The sequence below is a fragment of the Balaenoptera ricei genome, chromosome 4 (assembly GCF_028023285.1).
Source record: "Balaenoptera ricei isolate mBalRic1 chromosome 4, mBalRic1.hap2, whole genome shotgun sequence".
Classification (NCBI taxonomy): domain Eukaryota; kingdom Metazoa; phylum Chordata; class Mammalia; order Artiodactyla; family Balaenopteridae; genus Balaenoptera; species Balaenoptera ricei.
In genome coordinates this window covers 149,164,014-149,184,806 of record NC_082642.1, presented here as the reverse complement: position 1 = coordinate 149,184,806, position 20,793 = coordinate 149,164,014, and the positions used below count along the sequence as shown (strand labels likewise).

At 48.4% G+C, this 20,793-nt stretch overlaps 1 protein-coding gene across 7 annotated transcripts in view; it reads right to left on the bottom strand.

Moving 5' to 3' along the window:
* EVA1C (eva-1 homolog C) overlaps positions 1–20,793 on the bottom strand; it is an 83,640-nt gene that overhangs the window by 40,856 nt on the left and 21,991 nt on the right. For all 7 annotated transcript variants that reach the window (XM_059922266.1, XM_059922272.1, XM_059922268.1 and 4 more), the window contains exons 2-3: positions 7,498–7,694; positions 4,425–4,548 (exon numbers count right to left, since the gene is read on the bottom strand). In XM_059922266.1, coding sequence (XP_059778249.1) covers positions 4,425–4,548; positions 7,498–7,694 — 321 coding nt within the window. The remainder of the gene's footprint in view (positions 1–4,424; positions 4,549–7,497; positions 7,695–20,793) is intronic.

Sequence of the window (20,793 nt, the reverse complement as noted above, 5' to 3'; positions counted from 1 at the left end):
TGCATATGGACTTCCCAGGTAACGCAGTGGTTAAGAATCCGCCTGCCAACGCAGGGGACACAGGTTCGAGCCCTGATATGGGAAGATCCCACATGCCGCGGTACAATTAAGCCCGTGTGCCACAACTACTGAGCCTGTGCTCTAGAGCCCGTGCTCCGCAACAAGAGAAGCCACCGCAATGAGAAGTCCGCGCACCGCAACGAAGAGTAGCCCCCGCTCGCCGCAACTAGAGAAAGCCCGCGTGCACAGCAACGAAGACCCAATGCAGCCAAAAATAAATAAATAAATAAATGTATAAAAACAAACAAAAAACAATGCATAGACACATCTGCATATCAGCAGTGGCCTTTCAAAGATGGGCATGTGGGGTCATCTGCCATGATGCGAACATGTTATTATTGACATTATTTACGACTGCCAGTGCATGGCAATGTTAACATGCAGACAGATACTTGGTCTCTTTTATTGTGTTTTTAAATTCTCAGCAGACAGTGCACCCTGCTATTGCCTGAACTCAGGGCAGACCGCACCCCCCCACCCTGCACCCCCAGCCATTGGTATATCACTGCCTTTCAGTCATTCACACCTTTAGCAAGAATTACTTTAATCTGCCTCTTGGAATAATAGCTACCAATCCCTGAGCTCAACTCCACGACAGGTGCTGTGCTAAGCATTTTACATACAGCACTGTATTTTTAGCCTTTACAACAGCCCTAGGTAGACGGTGCTTTATCTTCATTTTATAATTGAGTTAGGGAGCCTCAGAAAGTTTCCCTCCTCTGCCCAAGGTCACACAGCAGCTCCACAGCAGACAGGAACATGAACCCTGAATTCAAAGACTCACTGAAACCAAAATTCTCTGAAGGGATGATATTTAGGGAGGAAGTGAAGCATGGCACACGATCGGGGAAAAGAAGATTCTAATGAGGATTGTTGGTAAAATACTCTCCAAGAAACATACAAGCAAGCCCTGATTTGTAGCCTTAGCCAATTTCCCTGGTGTAAGTACTTCCATCAGGGCAGATTTCACTGCACAGAGGCACAGGTGGGAAGAGATGGGTATAACTGGCTCTCACGGTAACTGCTGGCTCCATGCGTACCTGGGTGCAGCCGTGGGGCCTTTGGACCGTCAGAGTGTTAGGCGGGGGCTGGAACTGGGGCCGTGGAGAAGAGCCTCAGGAGGTGACAGGGTTGCAGAAGAAGAGGCAGGAGGGTGTGGGGACCTCACGTCCACCCCTACTTCACAGCAGCAACAGGTGCTGCCACCTAAACGGCAGTGCTTCAGGTCACCAATGTCCAGGTCACACGAGGGGCTCTGGTTTCTTTTATTTATTTATTTATTTATTTATTTATTTATTTATTTATTTATGGCTGCGTTGGGTCTTCGTTGCTGCGCGCAGGCTTTCTCTAGTTGCGATGAGCGGGGGCTACTCTTTGTTGCGGTGCGCGGGCTTCTCATTGCGGTGGGTTCTAGGTTCACGGGCTCAGTAGTTGTGGCTCACGGGCTCAGTAGTTGTGACACGTGGGCTCAGTAGTTGTGGCACGCGGGCTCAGTAGTTGTGGCTTGCGGGCTCAGTAGCTGTGGCTCACGGGCTCTAGAGCGCAGGCTTCAGTAGTTGTGGCTCACGGGCTCTAGAGCGCAGGCTTCAGTAGTTGTGGCACATGGGCTTAGTAGCTCTGCGGCATGTGGGATCTTCCCGGACCAGGCCTCGAACCCGTGTCCCCTGCACTGGCAGGCAGATTCTTAACCACTGTACCACCAGCGAAGCCCAGGGGCTCTGGTCTGAATGTTTGTGTCCTCGTACAATTCATATGCTGAAATCCTAATGCCCATGTGATGGTATCAGGAGGTGGGGCTTTTGGGGCGTGATGAGGTCATGAGTGCACAGCCCCCATGAATGGGATCCATGCTCTGGTACACGAGACCCCAGAGAGATTCCCCTCCGCCATGTGGTTAGAGCAAAAAGGACAGCCGCCTATGAGGAAGCAGGCCCTCAGCAGGTACCAAATCTGCACCTTGATCCTGGCCTTCCCAGCCTCCAGAATTGAGAGAAATGAATTTCTGTTGATTATAAGCCACTTAATTTATGGCATTGTGTTGTAGCAATTCAAACGGACTAAGATGCAAGGGCTCTGCCCCTCAAATCCGTTACACACAGGGAAGCCAGAGGGGCCTCTACCACCCCAGCTGAGGAGCCTCCCTGCTTCAATGCTGCCCTACAGGAAGACTCCACCCCCTTCCTGGCCATCAGGGCCCTGGATCGTGCTCCAGCTCTCTGCCTAGGGCTCCTTTTGCTCCTTCCGGCCCCTGCACCACCCTGTACCACCCCTGCCACAGGCCTCTGCAATGAGTCAGCTTTCTGTGCCCTGACTCCACCACAGAAGGTCGTCACCATCTGCCGGGAAAGCCTTCCCTGAGTTCCTGCCGAGGTCAATTCCTCCTGTGAGCTTCTTGCACAGTACCAAGGGCGCAGGGGTCTTCTTTAGGTATTTTTTTGGACAGAGAAGGTCCTTCTGGAGAAAGGAGCTCTTTGGCCTAGAATCTAAAGGATGAGAATCAACTGGCTATGTGAAGATCTCAATAAATGCTCGCTTTATGAAGGGACATTGGAAACCACCCAAGACAGAACCACCATCCAGGAATCCTCTGTGAGATGTGAGTTCTCTTCATAACCAAAACGTGGCCCACACCTGTGCAGAGCAGGTGCTTAATAAGTGTTTGAGGAAATGAAATTAGCAAACAGACCTAACTGCCCACTGTAGAAACAAGGCTGTGGCCCAGCACTGGCTTATCCAGGGTCCTGCCAATTTCATAAGGGTCTTTTCACTTCTTCTAAAGGCTGTTCCTGCCCATCTTTTTATTATGAACTATTTCCAACATATAGAAAATGTGAGAGACTATCACAATAAACGGGCAGAAGAGAAAAAGAAGGCAAAGCTAAAGCAGTCAAGGGTGCGGCCAAGGGCATGGCCAGGGCGTGGTCAAGGGTGTGGTCATTTTTTGAGATTCAGCAGAGGGAGGAAGCCACTAAAAACGTGGGGATCTAGAAGTGATTTTCCTGAGTCTACGGGGTGGGGCAGGAGTTGGTGAGAATTCCTGGGTGGGGAGCAGGGGAGTTTAGGCTGTTCTGCAAACTTTGGGCCTGCTTGTGAGAGCTTGTGATTGTGTGTACTTGTGAGTGAGTGTGTGTATGTGGTATGACTACATGTGTGACAGTGCATACGTGTATAACAGTGTGTATGGGCGTGACAGTGTATACGTGGGAGAGTCCAGGTGTGTGCATTGTGTGTGATAGCGTGTGCATTGTGAGTGTGTGATAGCGTGTACACGGGTGCACGTGTGAGTATGAGTGTGTGTTTGGAGGCACAGTAGGGGCGCTGAGCCATGGGGCCGTTCTAAGGTATCTGGGTCCCAGCAAGGAAAGGATTTGAGACAGAAGCCTGGATATTTGCCAAAGCATCCAGGGCTTTCTCTGAAGATGTGTGCCTGAGACCGTTCCATGCATATGGCTGATGCCTCACCCACCACAGGAACCCAGGCCACCAGTGTCTTGGGAGATGCTGGGCTCCAGAGGCAGAAACCAACACAGAACAAGATGCAAAAAAATGAGAACCATTGCATTGTTGTGGCAGTACAGAATTTTACAAATTATTATCCCTGATGTTTGGCTAAATGTTGTTGCTAGAACACTGCTGTCTTTCAACAAGTTTTCCAAGTATTACCAGGAACCTGTAATTACCTATGGCTTCTCTCAGGCAGACCCTCCAAGCCTGGAGGTGTGACCTCCTCATGGAAGAGCAATTATTTTTAGCCTGCAATGGGTTAACCACAAAACTGGTGTGCGTTAGAAATGGCGAGAGTTAGTGGAGAGAAGTGCAAGAATCAGAATAGAAGAGCTTGCTCCCGCCAAGTCCTCTTCCTCTTGCTTTCTGCTTAGGAAACACGCTGCTTCAGGAGCCCCCACTGAAGGTGAAAGTGGGAAGAAGCCAGTCTGTAAAGATCTGGAATCGTGGGCTCAGGTGGCAGCTGTGCCAGCAGCCCCCTCAGAAGAAAAAGTCGCCCTGCAGCCGGGGGAGGCGGAGCCTCATAACAAGCCTTTCTCTGAAAAGGACAGCCAGCTCCTCATGTTGGGGAAAAGCCATCGCAGTCTCTTGTCACCTGGCATCTTTAGCATCAGTACAACCAAGTTTTACATATTAGGAAGGATTTTTTAAAATTCAGGGATTTGCAACAATGCACACAGATCGGTGCGCGTGGGCACACAACACGCACACAAATACACACAAACTAAAAAACCAGGTGGGATGGGGCCCCGACATTCCTATGAACAAGAGTTTCAAAGCTGGACGAATGTCAGCTGGCGGAGCATTTTTGTCAGGGAACCCACCCCCTGCACACGCTGTGCCCCTCGCAAGTTACTTACTAGGTTGGCATTTAAAGGAGACCAGGAGGTATTTACTGCTTCCTGGACAAAGGTCAGGTCCAAAAACACGGCTATTGACCAGGAGGTGGCAGGTCCGCTGGTTCTGGCATTCGTCCAGCACCTTCTAAAATGAGGGGGTAGAAAAGGGATAGGCTTGAGAACCACACACAGTGTCTGCGAGACTCCACACCTGGGCTGCTCTGGGCTCTCAGGAGGAAGGGCACCTGCCTGCCTGGCCTGGGGCTCACGTTTTAAAACCTTCTCGCTGGTACCAGCTGTGTCTAAGATGGAAGCACCCACACGCGCCTGATCAGGTCGGCTGCGTGTCTCCCCATGTCTCCCCCAAGACGAAACCTGCTCCAAGAGCGCCAGGCCTCCCTCAGAAAACCAGCCTCCTATTTGGCTCACCTGGCACCATCGCTGACAGTTTTGGCAAGAGTGCCGCATCACGGAGGCTCCCAGGGCCGGGGGCAAGATCAGGGTACCGCAGAGTGCGGACCGGAGGGGACTCGGAGGCCCCCTTCCGGGAAGGCTCCCTGATTTTAAGGCTGACAGAGGGCTCTGGGGAGCGGGAATCGTAACCACAGATCCTCGTCCTTAGAAACACCTGACGCTGGCCACAGGGGAGCTCAGCATTTGGGGGACGCCTCGGAGACCCCAACCCAAAAGCAGGCCAACCAATGAAAATTAAAAAGCTGATTCCCACCCTCGCTAACCTCAAGGACGTGGGACCCACTTTTCCTGGTGGAGCAATTTTCTGGGTGGAATAGGCAGGCTTTCTGTTGAGCATTTGGCTTAAAACTTTTCCTTCTTAAAAAAAAAAAAAAAAAAAGCTTTCCTTCAAATCTCCCCCGACCTCTTCCAGGCAGATCACACCTTGGAGAGTGAGTCTGCTCTGTGGAAGCTCGGGGAACGCCCAGTACTGGGTCGCAGGTGGGCCAGCGTCGCGCTGCTGCCCTGCCAGCTCCCAGACGGATCAGGCCCTGCTGACGACAGACACAGAGGTCCTCCACAACAAGTACAGTAAAAATGTTCCCAAGAATCTACTTATTACCATTGGACGGAATTTAGTGCAGATTCCCGAGCCTGTCTGAGTCGCCATGTTCTCATAGTGGCTCGTGGAGTATCTCTGCGAAGGATGCTGGCCCTACCAGCTATCCCCCGTCACCTCAGGGGCCCCGCGGATGCGCATAAGATCAGGAAAAATGCCCAGGGAAACCCCAAGGACCCCCAGATGATGGTGCATATTCCATGGCTGAGGGTATCGTGAAATAACTCAGCCCTCGGATGGCTCTTGGTGTTACAGCCATGGAATGGGACCCAAGGGCAGAGCTCTTTCCAAACTGTATTACAGCTGGAGATTGCAGAGAGGGGACTTCCTATAGCCATTTAGTCGTGGGCTAGATCAGGTGAGGTGCTCCGGTGTGGACATCAACCTGTTCTCTCCTACGTTAAGCAACTGCCCCCTGAGGAAGCACCTTGCCTCAGCTCCCACACACAGGTTAAAAGACAAAGTACAGGATCTCTCAGCACGCGGGGATGTTTCTGGCAAACAAACCCTCCGCACAACATCAGAATCGTGTTCACAAATTCTGACTTGTCTGCCCGGTTATGGCAACATCCTCTACCCTCGGGGATGCCTGGCACAGACAGGTGCCCGTGTTGGAGGGTGAGGTGGCCGTGTTTTGGAAACGCAGGATGCCAGGAGTTCATACTTTCACAAAGCAGGCACTATCGCCCTGGTGGCACTGGCCACGTTCTTTTTATGCCCCTAGGAGGGCAGCGGAAAGCCTGGGTACCAGGGATAGGCGGGCAAGAGTGTTGGGGGGAGGAAAGGGAACATTCTCAAGGTACAGGGAAGGACTGGGGGTAGGGCGGGGCACACAAGGAAAGTAACTGCTTGCCTCCCGAAGACACACGTGGTCTCTCCTGGGGGTGGGGGGTGTGGAAACCAGGGGATTCATTCAAACACATTCTTTTGGCTCCTCAGTTGGTGTCTTTACCAATCACATGACCACCCAGGTACTACAATGCTTAGCTTGGAAGCAGTAAATAGTAGACAAAATAGAAAAATCCTTACATGATCATTTTATGTTTGCTTCTCCTCTTCCGGCCTTAGGGAGAGCTGCACAGCATTAGAGCTAATTCCATCTCTCCTCAGTCCTCCTAGGAAATTTACCATTACCCACATTTCCCACAACTGACAAAATCAAGCTGACATCTAATTTGCCACCTATCTGCTCTAACCACCGTGACTTCAACGGATTCATAGGGAACTTTGGAGGCATTAAAAAAATCCAAGGCCAAGTGACTCCATAATTTTAGCTAACTAGTTATAAATGTTGAGGGGCCTGGGAGAGCAGAATAGAGGTTGTCTGGATAATTGAAAGCCAGAATAGTCTAAAATCATCATTGTTATATTAGTTTTGACCTCCCCGTAGACCACATATTTCCCCAATGCCGACTGAAAAAAGAATGAGTCAGCCACCCCCCACCCCTAATTCCTGGTACTATCAAGGACGAACCAGCAGAAACTGCCCAAAATAGCTCCAAACGAGAATAACATGATTATCTACCACTGGAGAAGCAAACCATAAAAAAAAAAAAAAAAAAAGATAATTAGTGATATTCCCCTTCCTTGAGTGCATTCTCTAAGAATTTGATCATGACTTCTGATGTCTGCCTTGTGGTTTCCACTAAAGAATGCACAGCCTTTCCTCTCTCCCGGGGTACTGATGGGCAACGTAGGTCTGGAGGTTAAAGCCCAACATGATGATACTTTACTTTATTGCAGGGAAGAGTGTGCCTATGAATAAATTCATTCTGCAAGTGTATTAAGGGAGCTCTCCTATAAGCAGGAATTCTATTTAGACTCGTTTGGTAAAGAATCCTTCTGAGAAGCAAAGAATAGCTCGCCTGCAAAATTCGTGATTTGTCTACATTGAGATTTTCATGGAGCGGGTTTGCTTTGAGTACACTACAGAATCACAAGTATATACACAGAGAGAGGGACAGAGAGGGAGAGAGAGAGGAACCCATTTTGTCATCTTAAACCATCTATGAAAGGCAATACCTGCAGGGTGGTGGGCGCCACACAGGTTAAGCTGTCTTCTCTCTGGGAGGCAGGCTGCTGTGCGCTACACGTTTGGTAATCTTGCCCATAAAACGCCGACTGGACACTTATCGTCGAATGCCGAGGGCACTGCAGATCCAGATGGTCCCCATCACAGGCATAGGCGGTGTGGTTTTGCAGGAGTTTGGTTAGGTAACCTGGAAAATATTCAGCCGGGTTACAAGAGGCCCAGGAGCTCAGCACTCCTTCATGGATTTTGGAGCAGGAGGACCTCGGTTCCCCGGAGGGAGGAGCTGGTCAGTGAGGAAGGTGTGGGCGGGGCCTCCTCAGCAGCTCCCTGGACAGGACACCAGACAGGCCCGGAGCTGGGGCGGAGGGAGCGGATGCTCGTTTTTCCATCTGGGCTGGAAACCTTGGTCTGGAATGGCCCGTTGCAAGCCTCCAAGGGCTCCTTCCCTCCAGGAAGCACTAAAGGACGGGCCAGGAGCCAAGAAGTCCTGAAGCATCTCTATAAAGCAGGAAAAAAATGCAAGTAGGTGTCCCTTGGGCATGTAGATGCCTGTCCTGGAGGAGACTCGGGTTCTCTGATCTCCCACTAGCTGGGCCAGGCCTTCCTGGGGCGAGGGGATCCCGTTTTATTTTAGGAAACCACTCCTGGGCCTGCCTCAGTCCTGGAGAAGAAAGCAAGGCAAGCTCCCTGCATGGGATAAGGGCCTTCTCTGAAGGGAAGGGAAGGGGAGGATGGTGGGGCTCTGTTATGGGCCGAATAGTGTCCCATCCCCCCAAATTCATGTTCACCCGGAACCTCAGAATGTGACCTTATTTGGGCAGAGGGTCGTTGCAGACATAATTAGTTAAGATGAGGTCAGACTGGAGTAAGAAAGGCCCTTAATCCTGTATGACCCGTGTCCTGATGAGAAGAGAAGAGACACGGAGGGAGACAGCCATGGAAAGACTAGAGTGATGTTCCTACAAGCCAAGAACACCAAGGACTGTCGGGAGCCATCAGGAGCTGGAAGAGGCAAGGAAAGACTCTTCCTTAGAAACTCCAGAGACAGCACGGCCCTCCGGACACCTTGATCTCAGACTTCTGGCCTCTGGAACTCTGAGAGAATGTATTTCTGTTGTTTTCAGTCACTCAGGTTAGTGGTCATTTGTTACAGCAGCCCCGCAGACTCATACAGGCTCCCGAGCCCTGCGTCTCCAGCTGGCCGGCTGCGCTGAGCAGGGCCTCGGGCTCGGAGGAGCTGAGCGGACCGCCTGACAGGCGCTGGCGGCCTGGACTTTTTTTCAGAAAGGAGGAGGGAAGGTTCATCTGAAACTCAGATTCCTTTCCTCCTTCTCACACCTCACGAGGTCAATCGCAAGGCGGCTGGGAGGGAAGCCAGGGACTTTCTGGTGAGGTGTGTGGGAGACGGTTTGGCAGCCTTCGGCCTCCGAGGGGAAGGAGGGGGAGTGGAGGAGGGCAGCCTTAGAGCTCCCCAGTTCCCACACGGCCAGGCCGTGTTCTAGCTAGTCCTGCTTAGGTTTCAAAATCCTCTCCGGGCCGTAATGCTCTGCAAAAGGCACCCAGTCCAGCTCCCTGGGCTTCCCTGACAGTCACAGAGAAGGGACTGAGATGCTCTGCTGTAGGGTGGGCACACCGGTCAATCCACATCTGCCCGCCTGAAGACGGACACCGGGCGCCCTCGACAGCACACTGCATCCAGACTGTAGGTCTTTCACTGCAACTCCTTTTTTTTCTTCCCGCCCATGACAATCATCATAAGAAAGGCCAAGACATCAGCTACCCTGATTTAACTTTGCTTAGAGAAGCAAAGTCTAGCTTGAGCAGCAAAACTGCCATCAGGCAGCAGGCATGTGAGTCAAGGTCCTGCTTGGTGGAATGCTGTCACTCATAAGGTGAACCCCTCAGGCCACCAAGAGGGGCCAGGAAGAGGCCCCTTGGTGGTCCTAGGGCCCCAGGTCAGTGTCATCCTGTAGGATACACAGGTGAGCCCTGTTTAAGCCATGATTTGATTTGTACAAGATCATTTGTGGGGGTGTGTTATGAGCCACACCAGGGAACTCACAGTGGCCCTTAGGCTGCTCCCAGGCCAGCACCCACCCTGAGGCTTCCCAGACTGGTACCCCCATGCTTTAGCTTTGTCATTAAAACTTTCTTGTCCATCACCCATCATTCATGGAGATGATCAGCTGACTGAAATGTTAAATTAATTCTGGGAGCATGACTTCAGCTTCATGTTTATGGTTTGTTCAAAAGGCCATGTGTTACTCTGGCTAAATGAAGGTGATGATAAGGCCTTGGGGCAGGTGGAGCCACAAGATGGAAGGGGCCTGGGTCCTGGATTCATGGAGGGAATCGCTGCCTGCTCCACAGATTGTCACATGAGTGAGAAAGAAACTTCTGCTGTGTTCAGGCCATCATCTTTCTTCATCCTATTTGTCATGTACTCTGTACCCGGTAAACAAACTTGATCTCCGTGGGACCATTTACATCAAAACACAACACCATGCAGCACAGTGGCCCGAGCCCCCCTGCATACCGTATTCATATTCTGAGTGATATTCTGGAGGCAGAAGCTCAATGCACAGAATTGACTAACTCGAGGTCTTTCAGGCCCTTCTGCACTTTGAGGCGGAAGGGGAGCCTCCTTCCCGGTACATCAGTCCTAACACTAATACAAGTTCCAAGAAGATACTTCAGCAGTAAAACTTGCTCTAGACTCGGTCCAATTCCTTCTTCAAAAACCTATGCCTAGGTCCAGCAATGGAATACTATTCAGCACTAAATGAAACGAGCTATGAAGCCACAAAAGACACAGAGGAAACAAACGCATATGACTAAGTGAAACAAGCCAATTTGAAAAGGATCCATACTGTGTGATTCCAACTATACGGCATTCAGGAAAAGCCGAAACTATGGAGACAGTGAAAACATTAGTGGTTGCCAGAGGTCTGGGGGGAGAGAGGGGTGAATAGGTGGAGCACAGGGGAATTTTAGGGCAATGAAACCATCCTGTCTGATACTATACTGGGGGATACATATCATTATATATTTGTCAAAACCCAAAGAATGTATAACATCAAGAGTGAATTGAACCCTAGTGTAAACTATGGACTCTGGGTGATAAACAGGTGTCAAAGTAGGTTCACTGATTGTAACAGATGCACTGCTGGTGTGGGATGCTGATAGTGGGGAAGGCTGTGTGTGCGGCGGGGACAGGGATATACGGGAAATCTCTGAACTTTCTGCTCAATTTTGCTGTGAACCTAAAACTTTTCAGAAAGAAAGTCTATTTAAAAGGGCAAAAATTTAAAAACCACCCATGCCTCCCCAGGATAGCATGACCTTTGGGAAGAGAGGGGTTAGGTGACAGGGAGGGGACGTGACAGGGAGTGCGTGTGAGCTGGCAAAGCTTTGTTTCTTGACCTGAAGGGTGGATACGTGTTTTACTTTGTGAAAGTTCACCCAGCTACACACTTAGGATCTGTGTACTTTTTTGTTGGTAGATAAATGTTTGTTTAGAAAACCTTTACCTGCAGTTTTGTGACCAATACTTTACACTAATAAAGAAAGTCTAGATACTGTGGAGCCTGTGGTTGATTTATAGGGCACGGAGAGCCATGGAACCCCGTCTTCTGCAGCTGACCCCATCCACAGTAGATCCTCCTCCATAGTGACAGAGGAAACCCTCATGAGGACAAGTCATTGGCCCGCCCACCTTATGGCCCCCATAGGTGCCTTCCATGCCCCATTCTGATTGGCCGACTAAGTCAGGAGCTGCTAAGAGGTCCAAAGAAGGACAACTAGAACTACCCACTGCTTTCAGCAACATGGAGGGCATCAAGGACCATTTGGAGAGGCATTAGGGATGGTGAGTGGGGAACAGAAGCCTGTTTAGAAAAGGTTGAAAGTGAATGGAAGTTAAGAAAATCTAAGATAGTTCACCTGGTAGACAGAATAATGGCCCCCCCCAAATGTCCACAGGGACCAGTCCCCAGAACCTATAAATATGTTGCTTTACATTACAAAAGGGACTTTGCAGTTATAATTAAGTTAAAGATCTTGAGATGGCAAGATGATCCTGGCTGATCTGGGAGGGACCAGTATAATTCCAAGGGTCCTTATACGAGGGAGGCAAGAAGGTCAAAGTCAGAAGAAGGAGGCGTGGCAACAGAACCAGAGGTTGGAATGGGGCAGCCAGGAGCCAAAAAATGTAGGCGGTTTCTAGAAACTAGAAAAGACAAGGAAACAGATTGTGCCCTGAAGCCTCCAGAAGGAATGCAGGCCTGCCAACACCTTGATTTTAGACTTCTGACCTCCAGAACTGTAAGAGAATAAGCCTGTGCTGGGTAATCATTTATTAAAGCAGCCATAGGAAACCAAGAGTTTATACAGATGACCTTTACAACAACTTGATGAAGATAAGGAGAGAAATAGGGCTATAGTCATAAGAACTGATGTCCAGGGAGAGATTTTTAAATAATTATGATTGTTTTAAAGTTGGGATAGGTCTATGCATGTTTGTATGTATGTGTAAAAATATATGTACATAAGAGTCTGAGGTCATATGTAAATTATACTCCTTACTGTAGATTAAGGTTCAAAAAATATGAAAGCGGGTGCTAGCAAGAGAGAGCTTGAAATGATGGACTGTGGGCTCCAAGCTAAATACAGGGAAGGAGACGATCACGGGAGAGGCCCAAGGGAACACAGAGGTCCTGCTGAGATCCAGCAAGGTCAGAGTGGAGGCAAGCACACCAGCAAGCTGGAGAGGGAGGAGCTCGTGCCCAAAATTTGTTTGAACAGATTTCAAGACGGAGCAGTTGCAGGTGATGAAGTGGCCACGGAAGTGGCCATGGAAGAGTGTGCAAGAGGTCAGCGGAGGAGAAGATTCTTGGAAATGAGGATGCCAGGAGCTGGGAAGATGCCCTCTGGATCAGGCATCTCCCAGGATGAAGGCAGGAACTGGGGTAGAGTAAGAGCCTTCAGCCAAGGTTGACCTTGAACAAAGGGCAGATGACAGATGACCCGCTCCCAGTCCAAAGCCCCTTCCAGCGTGCTACCCGGCTTCCCCAATGAACACGTGCGCTCTTTCCAATGTGTTGTGTAGAGTCAACACGTTACTTAGTGTCTTAGTCCATTCAGGCTGCTCTAACAAAACACCACAGACGGGGTGGCTTATAAGCGATGGAAATTCGTTTCTCACAGTTCTGGGGGCTGGAAGTCCAAGATCAAGGCACCAGCATGGTCACGTTCTGGTGAGAGCCATCTTCCTGCTTCATAGCTGGCCTCTTCTCACTGTGTCCTCATATGGTGGAAGGCGCAGGGGAACTCTGTCGGGTCTCTTTTGTAAGAGATTAATGGGATTAGTGAATCCCATTCATGAAGGCTCAACCCTCATGACTTAAGCACCTGCCAAAGGCCCTACCTCTTCCCTTTGGGAGTTAGGATTTCAATACATAAATTTAGTTGTACAAATACATTCAGACCACAGCACTTAGCTTCCCCACACCTTGGTTTCTTGGCTGGTTCAAACGGGATCTTTTTTTTTTAATCAACATATGGCCAATTTTATTTCATTTATGCCCTCACCAACTTTCAAATGGGATCCTTTTTAAAGATGTAGCTTTTTGTTAACAGTTCTCTCTGGATCAAATGCCCCATTGCGTTGGATCAGTCAAAAATGCTTTATGTGTTAATACTCTCTGCCAGCATTTTCACAGTCTAACTGTATATTTGGGGGCAAATATTTGCTACCCTGAAAGAAGGCAGAAGTACACACTCTGTTAAGAAATCACCTCTCAGAATCTGGCATGGCCTGTAAATGCTCCGTAGATCCTTGTTTAAACTGGGGGAGAGGGGGGAGTGGGAGGGTGTAGATGCTTCATCAGCTGCACACAGCCCAGAGGCCTTGGAACAGCTTCTGTTTAACTCCAGGATACTCTCTTCCCTGGTGAACCCTCCACTGTGTATCAGCAGAAACTCCGGCAGCCACCGCCATGGCTCAAACCTTCCTCAAAGGCACATCCCGAGAGGCTTGGGTTGGGCAAATCTTAGAGTAATTTAGATAAAGGCTTTTATGCTTCCCTGTTTCTAAAGGTAGGTGAAAAGTTCATGGGAAATGAACCCCTAAGAGGGGCAGAAGCTCTTCTCTGTCTTCAGAAAGATATTCTTGGGATCATAACCCCCATCGCATTTACAAGGAAAACCCATTTATACACAAATAATCCAGGGACCACTGAAGGACCAGAGTGTAAATGACTGATTTTCAAAGAATGGGGATGGGAGGAGGCAAAGCATTCTATGGGAGGAACAGGTATTACGCAGGGGAAAAAGAAGGGTCTATCCGAAATAAGCCTGGAATGTATGGGTTCAACCAAGGCAAACAGTTCTTGCCCTGCAGGACTCCACAGAACCACAGAGAAGCCACTGTGCACTGGGGCGTGAGGAGGGACACAGGAGGTAGAATCTCTCGCACATATTTGACCAGACTGCCCCGTTTTTTTTTGCATGAAGTATCTGAGGGTTACTGTTAAGCACATCATTCTGAAGGGAATGTTCACTGAGTCTGTAAAACACGGTCAGTGCTAAGAGCTGCATCTAACTTGGATGATTTCAGAAGGCATTTCAGAATCCCATACTGCTGAGGAATCCTCATCCTGAAACAGGGGGACGGACAGGGAGGAAGTGGGGGGAGCAGAGGATTAAAAGCCCTGAGACCAGGGTTCAACCTGGGATTAAAGTGTGTGACTGTGACCATCACCTCTCAGAACTGATGTCCTCATGTTTTACTGTGAGGATCAAATGACATAATGGGCAGAGTATCTTCTATCAACCATAAACCATTGCACAACACTAAGGTATTGCTATTATAAGGTAAATCTTGAAGGACATGAACTTACTCATTGATGCAATGCAAATCACACCCCCAGTCGCCCCTCTCTGCTCTGAGCACCAATGGTTAGACGGTCAAGTCAGAGACAAGCACACAGCCCAGTAGATGTCGTCATGGTCCAGAAATGTCACTGCTGAGCTTGAAGGGAAAAGAAAATTTTCCTCCCTTCCTTTCTCCCTTCCTCCCTCTCCCTCCTTCTCTTCCTTCCTTCTTTCCTCCCTTCCCTTCTCTCTTTCCTTCTCTCTCTCTCTCTCTCCGGTTTTTAAATCAATAAGGTTTAAAAACTACTAATATTTAGAAGATGCCAAACGGGCTGCAAATTCTTCCTCTTTCTTTTCTGAAGCCAGAAGCCGTCCACAAAAGTCCAAGTTTCCCAAGGGCTGAGGTCGCGGGAGTCACCCCAAGTGCAGGATGTAAGTACATCAGTCCCCGGTCCCACACCCGTGTGCTCAAGTCCCCTGTCACCAGGGGCCAATTTCACAACCTTACTTCTGGGAAGAGAATGGAATTCAATTGTGCTGTTCTTGCTACCCCACACCCCCATTTTCTTAAAATAAAGCAGCACCCTCCAGTCGGTTAATACTTTAGATAAGAGACCACACCCTTTTACTCACAAATACTCAAAGGTGTTTCTACATGTTTGAAGTTCTTTTCCAGAAAAGGGTACTTTTCCTTTTGTGTTTGTCAGTGTGTTTGGAAAACTGGCTAAAGCGTGAGGAGGGGCAGCCCACGTGGCTTTAGAGCAATGAGTCAGTGAGTCTAAGGATGCAGGAAAGGCCCTACAATGGATAACGGGCTCATGACTGGGGACCACACACCCAAGAGCACTAAGATCAAAAAGTCTATTTAGACTTTAAGTCTCTTCTCTAGTCCCAGGTTTGGCATGAAGAAGTTGACTCTGGAGGTTAATTATGAGAAGAACTAGAGCCATCGGACTGTTTCTTAGATGTCTGGGGGGGAATCACAATGACAGGGATGACCAAGGTAGCTGTGCTGCTCTTACATGATGCATTCAGATCCTGGTCCCAAAACAAACCAGCAGAGGACAGAGGTAAAGTGAGAGTCCAGATGGGGCCGAGACAATACATTTCTTCCTGAGTCCATGGAGGAGCAGGTTTTCCAGGCCTCCTGACAACATAGTGGACCAGTGGCAAGTTCTGGCCAATGGAAAAAGGGCAGAAGTGATGCTTGCCTCTTGCAGGTCTGGCCCTTGAGACCCTGTGTGACTCTCTACTCCCTCTGTCTCCCCATCTGCTGTCACATGTGGAAGAGAGAAGGGACAAGGACAGATTCTGAGGACCCAGAAGATGGGGGAGGCACAAGACAGAAGGAACCTGGGTCCCTGAATGACCTCATGGAGCACAGCCTCGTTATCCCAGCGAGATTTGGGAGTTGTTGGTTTCAGCAGCTAGCCTACCCTAATACTCCAGCATTCTGTCAACAGGTACTTGTGTTAAGTAGGAAGCTGGTAGGTCTTTGAGGAGTATCAAAAACTTTCACCAAACACATCTCACTGATTTGTGACGGTGTTGTTGACACCATTTCACATGACCTTCAATCCTCATTGGGATAATCATTTCTTTGAGCTGAGACCTTGCTGCCATTGAAGTGAGTTAAATTACTAAGGAGCTAAAAAGAATTAGAGGTCTCATTACTCAGCCTACTAGTCACCACTCTTCACAATGCCACTGACTTTTTAAAACTTTAAAAAACGGCATTAGCAAAAGAGGAAAGCATAGACTAAGTGGGCTTTTATGGACTGCTCACAGGTAGGCAAGTTTCCATGTCCTGATGAGTGTGGGAAGGGGATGGGACTGTGGGCAGACTGGTGTGGTGCTCCAGAGAGCACTGGCCCAGGATAAAAGTGCCAACGCACAGGTGTGGAGGCCACAGGTTATGATGCAGGGAATTCAGGCTTTGAAACCCCTCAGATCAGATGCTTTTCAGGCACGTTAAATATAACCCCTTTAGATCTCAGTTTTCTCATCTGTAATATCAGAGACTTATACCTACTTTACAGAGTTGTTGTGCAGCCCATAAAAAATAGCATAAGTAGAGCAGCTTACACAGTGGCTGGGCATGTCAGTTTCATTCCTTAAGAACTGCATGGGGGCTTCCCTGGTGGCGCAGTGGTTGAGAATCTGCCTGCCAATGCAGGGGACACGGGTTCGAGCCCTGGTCTGGGAGGATCCCACATGCCACAGAGCAACTAGGCCCGTGAGCCACAACTACTGAGCCTGCGCGTCTGGAGCCTGTGCTCCGCAACAAGAGAGGCCGCGATGGTGAGAGGCCTGCGCACCGCGATGAAGAGTGGTCCCCGCTTGCCGCAACTGGAGAAAGCCCTCGCACAGAAACGAAGACCCAACACAGCCATAAATTAATTAATTAATTAAAAAAAAAAAAAAAAGAACTGCATGAGTGTACTAGGAGGAAAAGAGATTGGGAGTCCAAGCTCTATGGAAAAGGGAGCCCCAAAACAAGCAAGGACAAGCAGCCCCAAATCCACTGCTTCCTAGCTGAGCCTTGGTTTGGATTTAGGATTAAGATATCTGGTAAAACAGTAGATGATATTCGCTTTCACATTCTATAAAAATGCCCCAAGGACAGGCTCATATTCATGATGGGGATTATACCATTAATCATTTGTCCCCAGGTTTGAGGGTGCCATGGAAGCATTTTTTACAGAAATGAGCACAACACTCCCCAAAAAGAACCAGCTGAGTGCAAATTTGGAAAAGTTTGCTGGCTTCTGATATGTTACTTTTGAACCTACAAATTCCAAAAATCCAGTTTCTGACCCCTTTTTCTCAACAAACTCAAGCTATTCTCTTTGACAATAAAGCTGCTTGATTTTCTTAAAGCCAAATAAAAATACTATTTCTAAAGGCACAAAACCTGCAAAATTTTCCATGCCTGCCATTGTTTCAAGAGCATTTAAAGGAACCCCAAAGTGTATGGGATTAAAATACTTTCAAATTTCTGATCAACAATAATGGAAAAAATAACCCTGGAAGTTGGCTGCTAACATTTGACAAGAAAAGTGACAGCCGCCCGGCTCTTCTCTGTGACTTTTCTGCCTAAGGAGTGAACATTTTTTCATCTTTCATGAGTGACACGTGGCATCCAGGTCCCATTTTTCCACTTCCCCTGGGCTTTGAATTCTTGTATTTAACTCTGGTTTCTGACAATCACTTAGTCAATGATCTCTTATCTTGTTAGTTTTTCTCCCAACATCTCCTTCTTTTCCCTTTCTGCACACTGACCCTCTGATTCACCAAACCCCATACTTTCCCCTATATATTCATATATATTAAGCGGATTTTTCTGTGTGGATGACCAGGTGTGTATTTATACAGATGGATCAGATCCTTGTGCCTGTCTAAGCATTTGTTTACACGTGCCAATCCATTATTTGGCTTTTGACTCATTCAAACAAAAAAATCTTAAGTCTTTATGAGATCGAGCCCCCTTCCACTACCCACCTGACCTCATCCTTATAACTCTCCTCCTCAGCTCCAGCCACAGTGATCTTGTTTCCCAAAAATGCCACACAGGGACTTCCCTGGTGGTGCAGTGGTTAAGAATCCGCCTGCCAATGCAGGGGACATGGGTTCGAGCCCTGGTCCGGGAAGATCCCACATGCCCTGGAGCAACTAAGCCCGTGCGTCACGACTACTGAGCCTGCGCTCTAGAGCCCGCGAGCCACAACTACTGAGCCTGCGTGCCACAACTACTGAAGCCCGCATGCCTAGACCCATGCTCCGCAACAAGAGAAGCCACCGCAATGAGAAGCCTGCGCACCGCAACGAAGAGTAGCCCCCACTTGGTGCAACTAGAGAAAGCCCGAGCACAGCAACGAAGACCCAATGCAGCCAAAAATAAATTAATTAATTCATTAAAAAAAAAAAAAAGCCACACATACTCCCACCTCAGGACCTTTGCTTCGGCTGTTCTGTTCACCAGAAAGCTTCTTCCTTCGAGTGTCTACTTTCTCCCTCCCTCCCTGCATCCTGACCTTTGTTCAAATGTAACCTTATCAGACAGGCTTTCCCTAGCTGCTCTGAGAAACATGCACTTCCTGCCCCACTACCCCTGATTCTGCTGTATTTCTCTACATGGAGACACTGTCAGTCTGGTAGGAGCTCCTTTGTGCCTTTTCAACCCAAGATGTCACATCCTATAAAAATGAACACCTTATTCGGTAACGAGGTACCCACCCCAGAAAGTTACTCAGCCAACACCACCTGGATTAGAGCTGTTTAAAAGTAACTGGATCAATCCCCATTTGCCTGAAGCCTTTACACGGAATACTTTTTCTTTTCTTCGGGATGCAGAGTTACCCCCAAACTACAGAGCCACTTGGCGATTAAGGCAGGATGGAGGTGCATTTGATAACTTAATGCAACTTTTAATCCGCACTTAAAACTCAGATGTGAAATCTACACTTGATCTTTCCTGCTTGGAATTGGCCAGATTAGTGGCTCTATCCCCACGTACAACAAAAGGCTCTCAGAAACACTCAGGGAGGCCGACCAACCAGAGGGCCCAACACAGCCCAACACATGGATGTGGGGGCAGAGAGGTGCTGCCTCTCCAAGAAGCCCCTGAAACAGCCTTTCAACTCCAGACTGTTAATTTCCCGACAGCCCACGCTCAGGATGTGTAGGATGATCAAGGTGGCTTGATGCGCTCAAGGTAGAAAGACTTCTGGGCGTGCATTTTGAGCTTTATTCAGTTAACTGGAAAATTACATAGTGATTTCACTGCTCATAATAATAAAACTTTTTCCTTAAAGATGATGACTGGTGAGCAGTACTGTAAACCTCAGAAAGCTATTTGGGAGGTTAAAATGATTGGATTTAGGGGCAGGACAGATTTGCTGTACTTTTGACTAAACACGCTTTGTTCCCTAGGCAGTTAACAAAACCAGAGCAGGGAATTTTCTAAAACTTGCAACAGATGTAACCTTCATATCCAAGAGGCTGTGCTGAACAGGCCAGGTGACCGACTGTATCTGTTACAGCCTCCTCGTGGGTTTAACAGGATTTTGGGCAGGTCATTTCGCTTCCCCCTTCTTTGGTTTCACCTTAGAATTAGGGGAAGTAGCAGCATTTCTTCTTTTGTATTTTGCAGAAACAGGGGAGGCTGGCAAATGTAAAGAAATACGGGCGCCCGCATGGTAATCAGGCCGGCCTGGCCTTAATCATTATATTCATCCTTAATTGAGTCCCTGGCACGCTGGCCCCTGGTGTAAACCTTCTCCAGTGGACTCAGCTTCACTCAGTGGCCCCAGGGACCCACGCTTTCTTCATTCTCCTCTGAGCTCTCTATTTACTTTTCTGTATCCTTCCCTGGCTGACACCTGTTACTTCTGACGGCCCTCAGCTTACACTTGCTATTCTGGGTCTGTTGCCTTCTTTTATACACAACTGTTTGGCTGACAGTTGAGCGATTACATCCCGTTATGTCTACTTTATTCACCACCATGCTGGAGTCTTAATCTACCGATTGGCTTCTGGCCATCTTCTGGATGGCTAAGTAGAGGAAAATCCAACCCTGGTTCATTGGTATATACAGCTGACCCTCATGATAATTCGCAATGTTTTTTGCAAACTTGCCTACTAATATTTATTTGAAACCCCCCCAAATCAATCCTCCCAGGGCTTTCCTAGCCATTCTTGGGAGAATTTGAGTCACCCAGTGTGCGTGGTCCCAGCCGAAGTGGAACCAGGTGACGCTCTGCCTTCTGGTTTCAGCTCCCATACCATAAACATGTGTCCTTTTCATAGTCTACCTAGTGCCAGGCTTTTCACATTTTTGTGCTTTGTGCTGGTGATTTTGCTGTGTCAAATAGCCCCAAGCACGGTGGTGCAGCACTGTCTCATGTTCTCAAGTGCAAGAAGCTGGGATGGGCCTTACAGAGAAAATACATGTGTTAGGGGGGCTGTGTCCAGGCATAAATCACAGTGCTGTTGGCCGTGAGTTCAACGTTAATGAATCAACAATGGGTATTAAATAAGGTGTCTTTCATGGAAGCAACCTAAATGCCCATCAATAGAGGAATGGATAAAGAAGATGTGGTACATATATACAATGGAATATTACTCAGCCATGAAAAAGAACAAAATAATGCCATTTGCAGTAACATGGATGGACCTAGAAATTGTCATACAGAATGAAGTCAGACAGAGAACGACAAATATCATATGATATCGCTTATATGTATAGTCTAAAAAAGGGTACAAATGAACTTATCTACAAAACAGAAATAGAGTCACAGATGTAGAAAACAAACTTATGGCTACCACGGGGTAAGGGAAGGGAGGGATAAATTGGGAGATTGGGATCGACATATACACACTAATATATATAAAATAGATAACTAATAAGGACC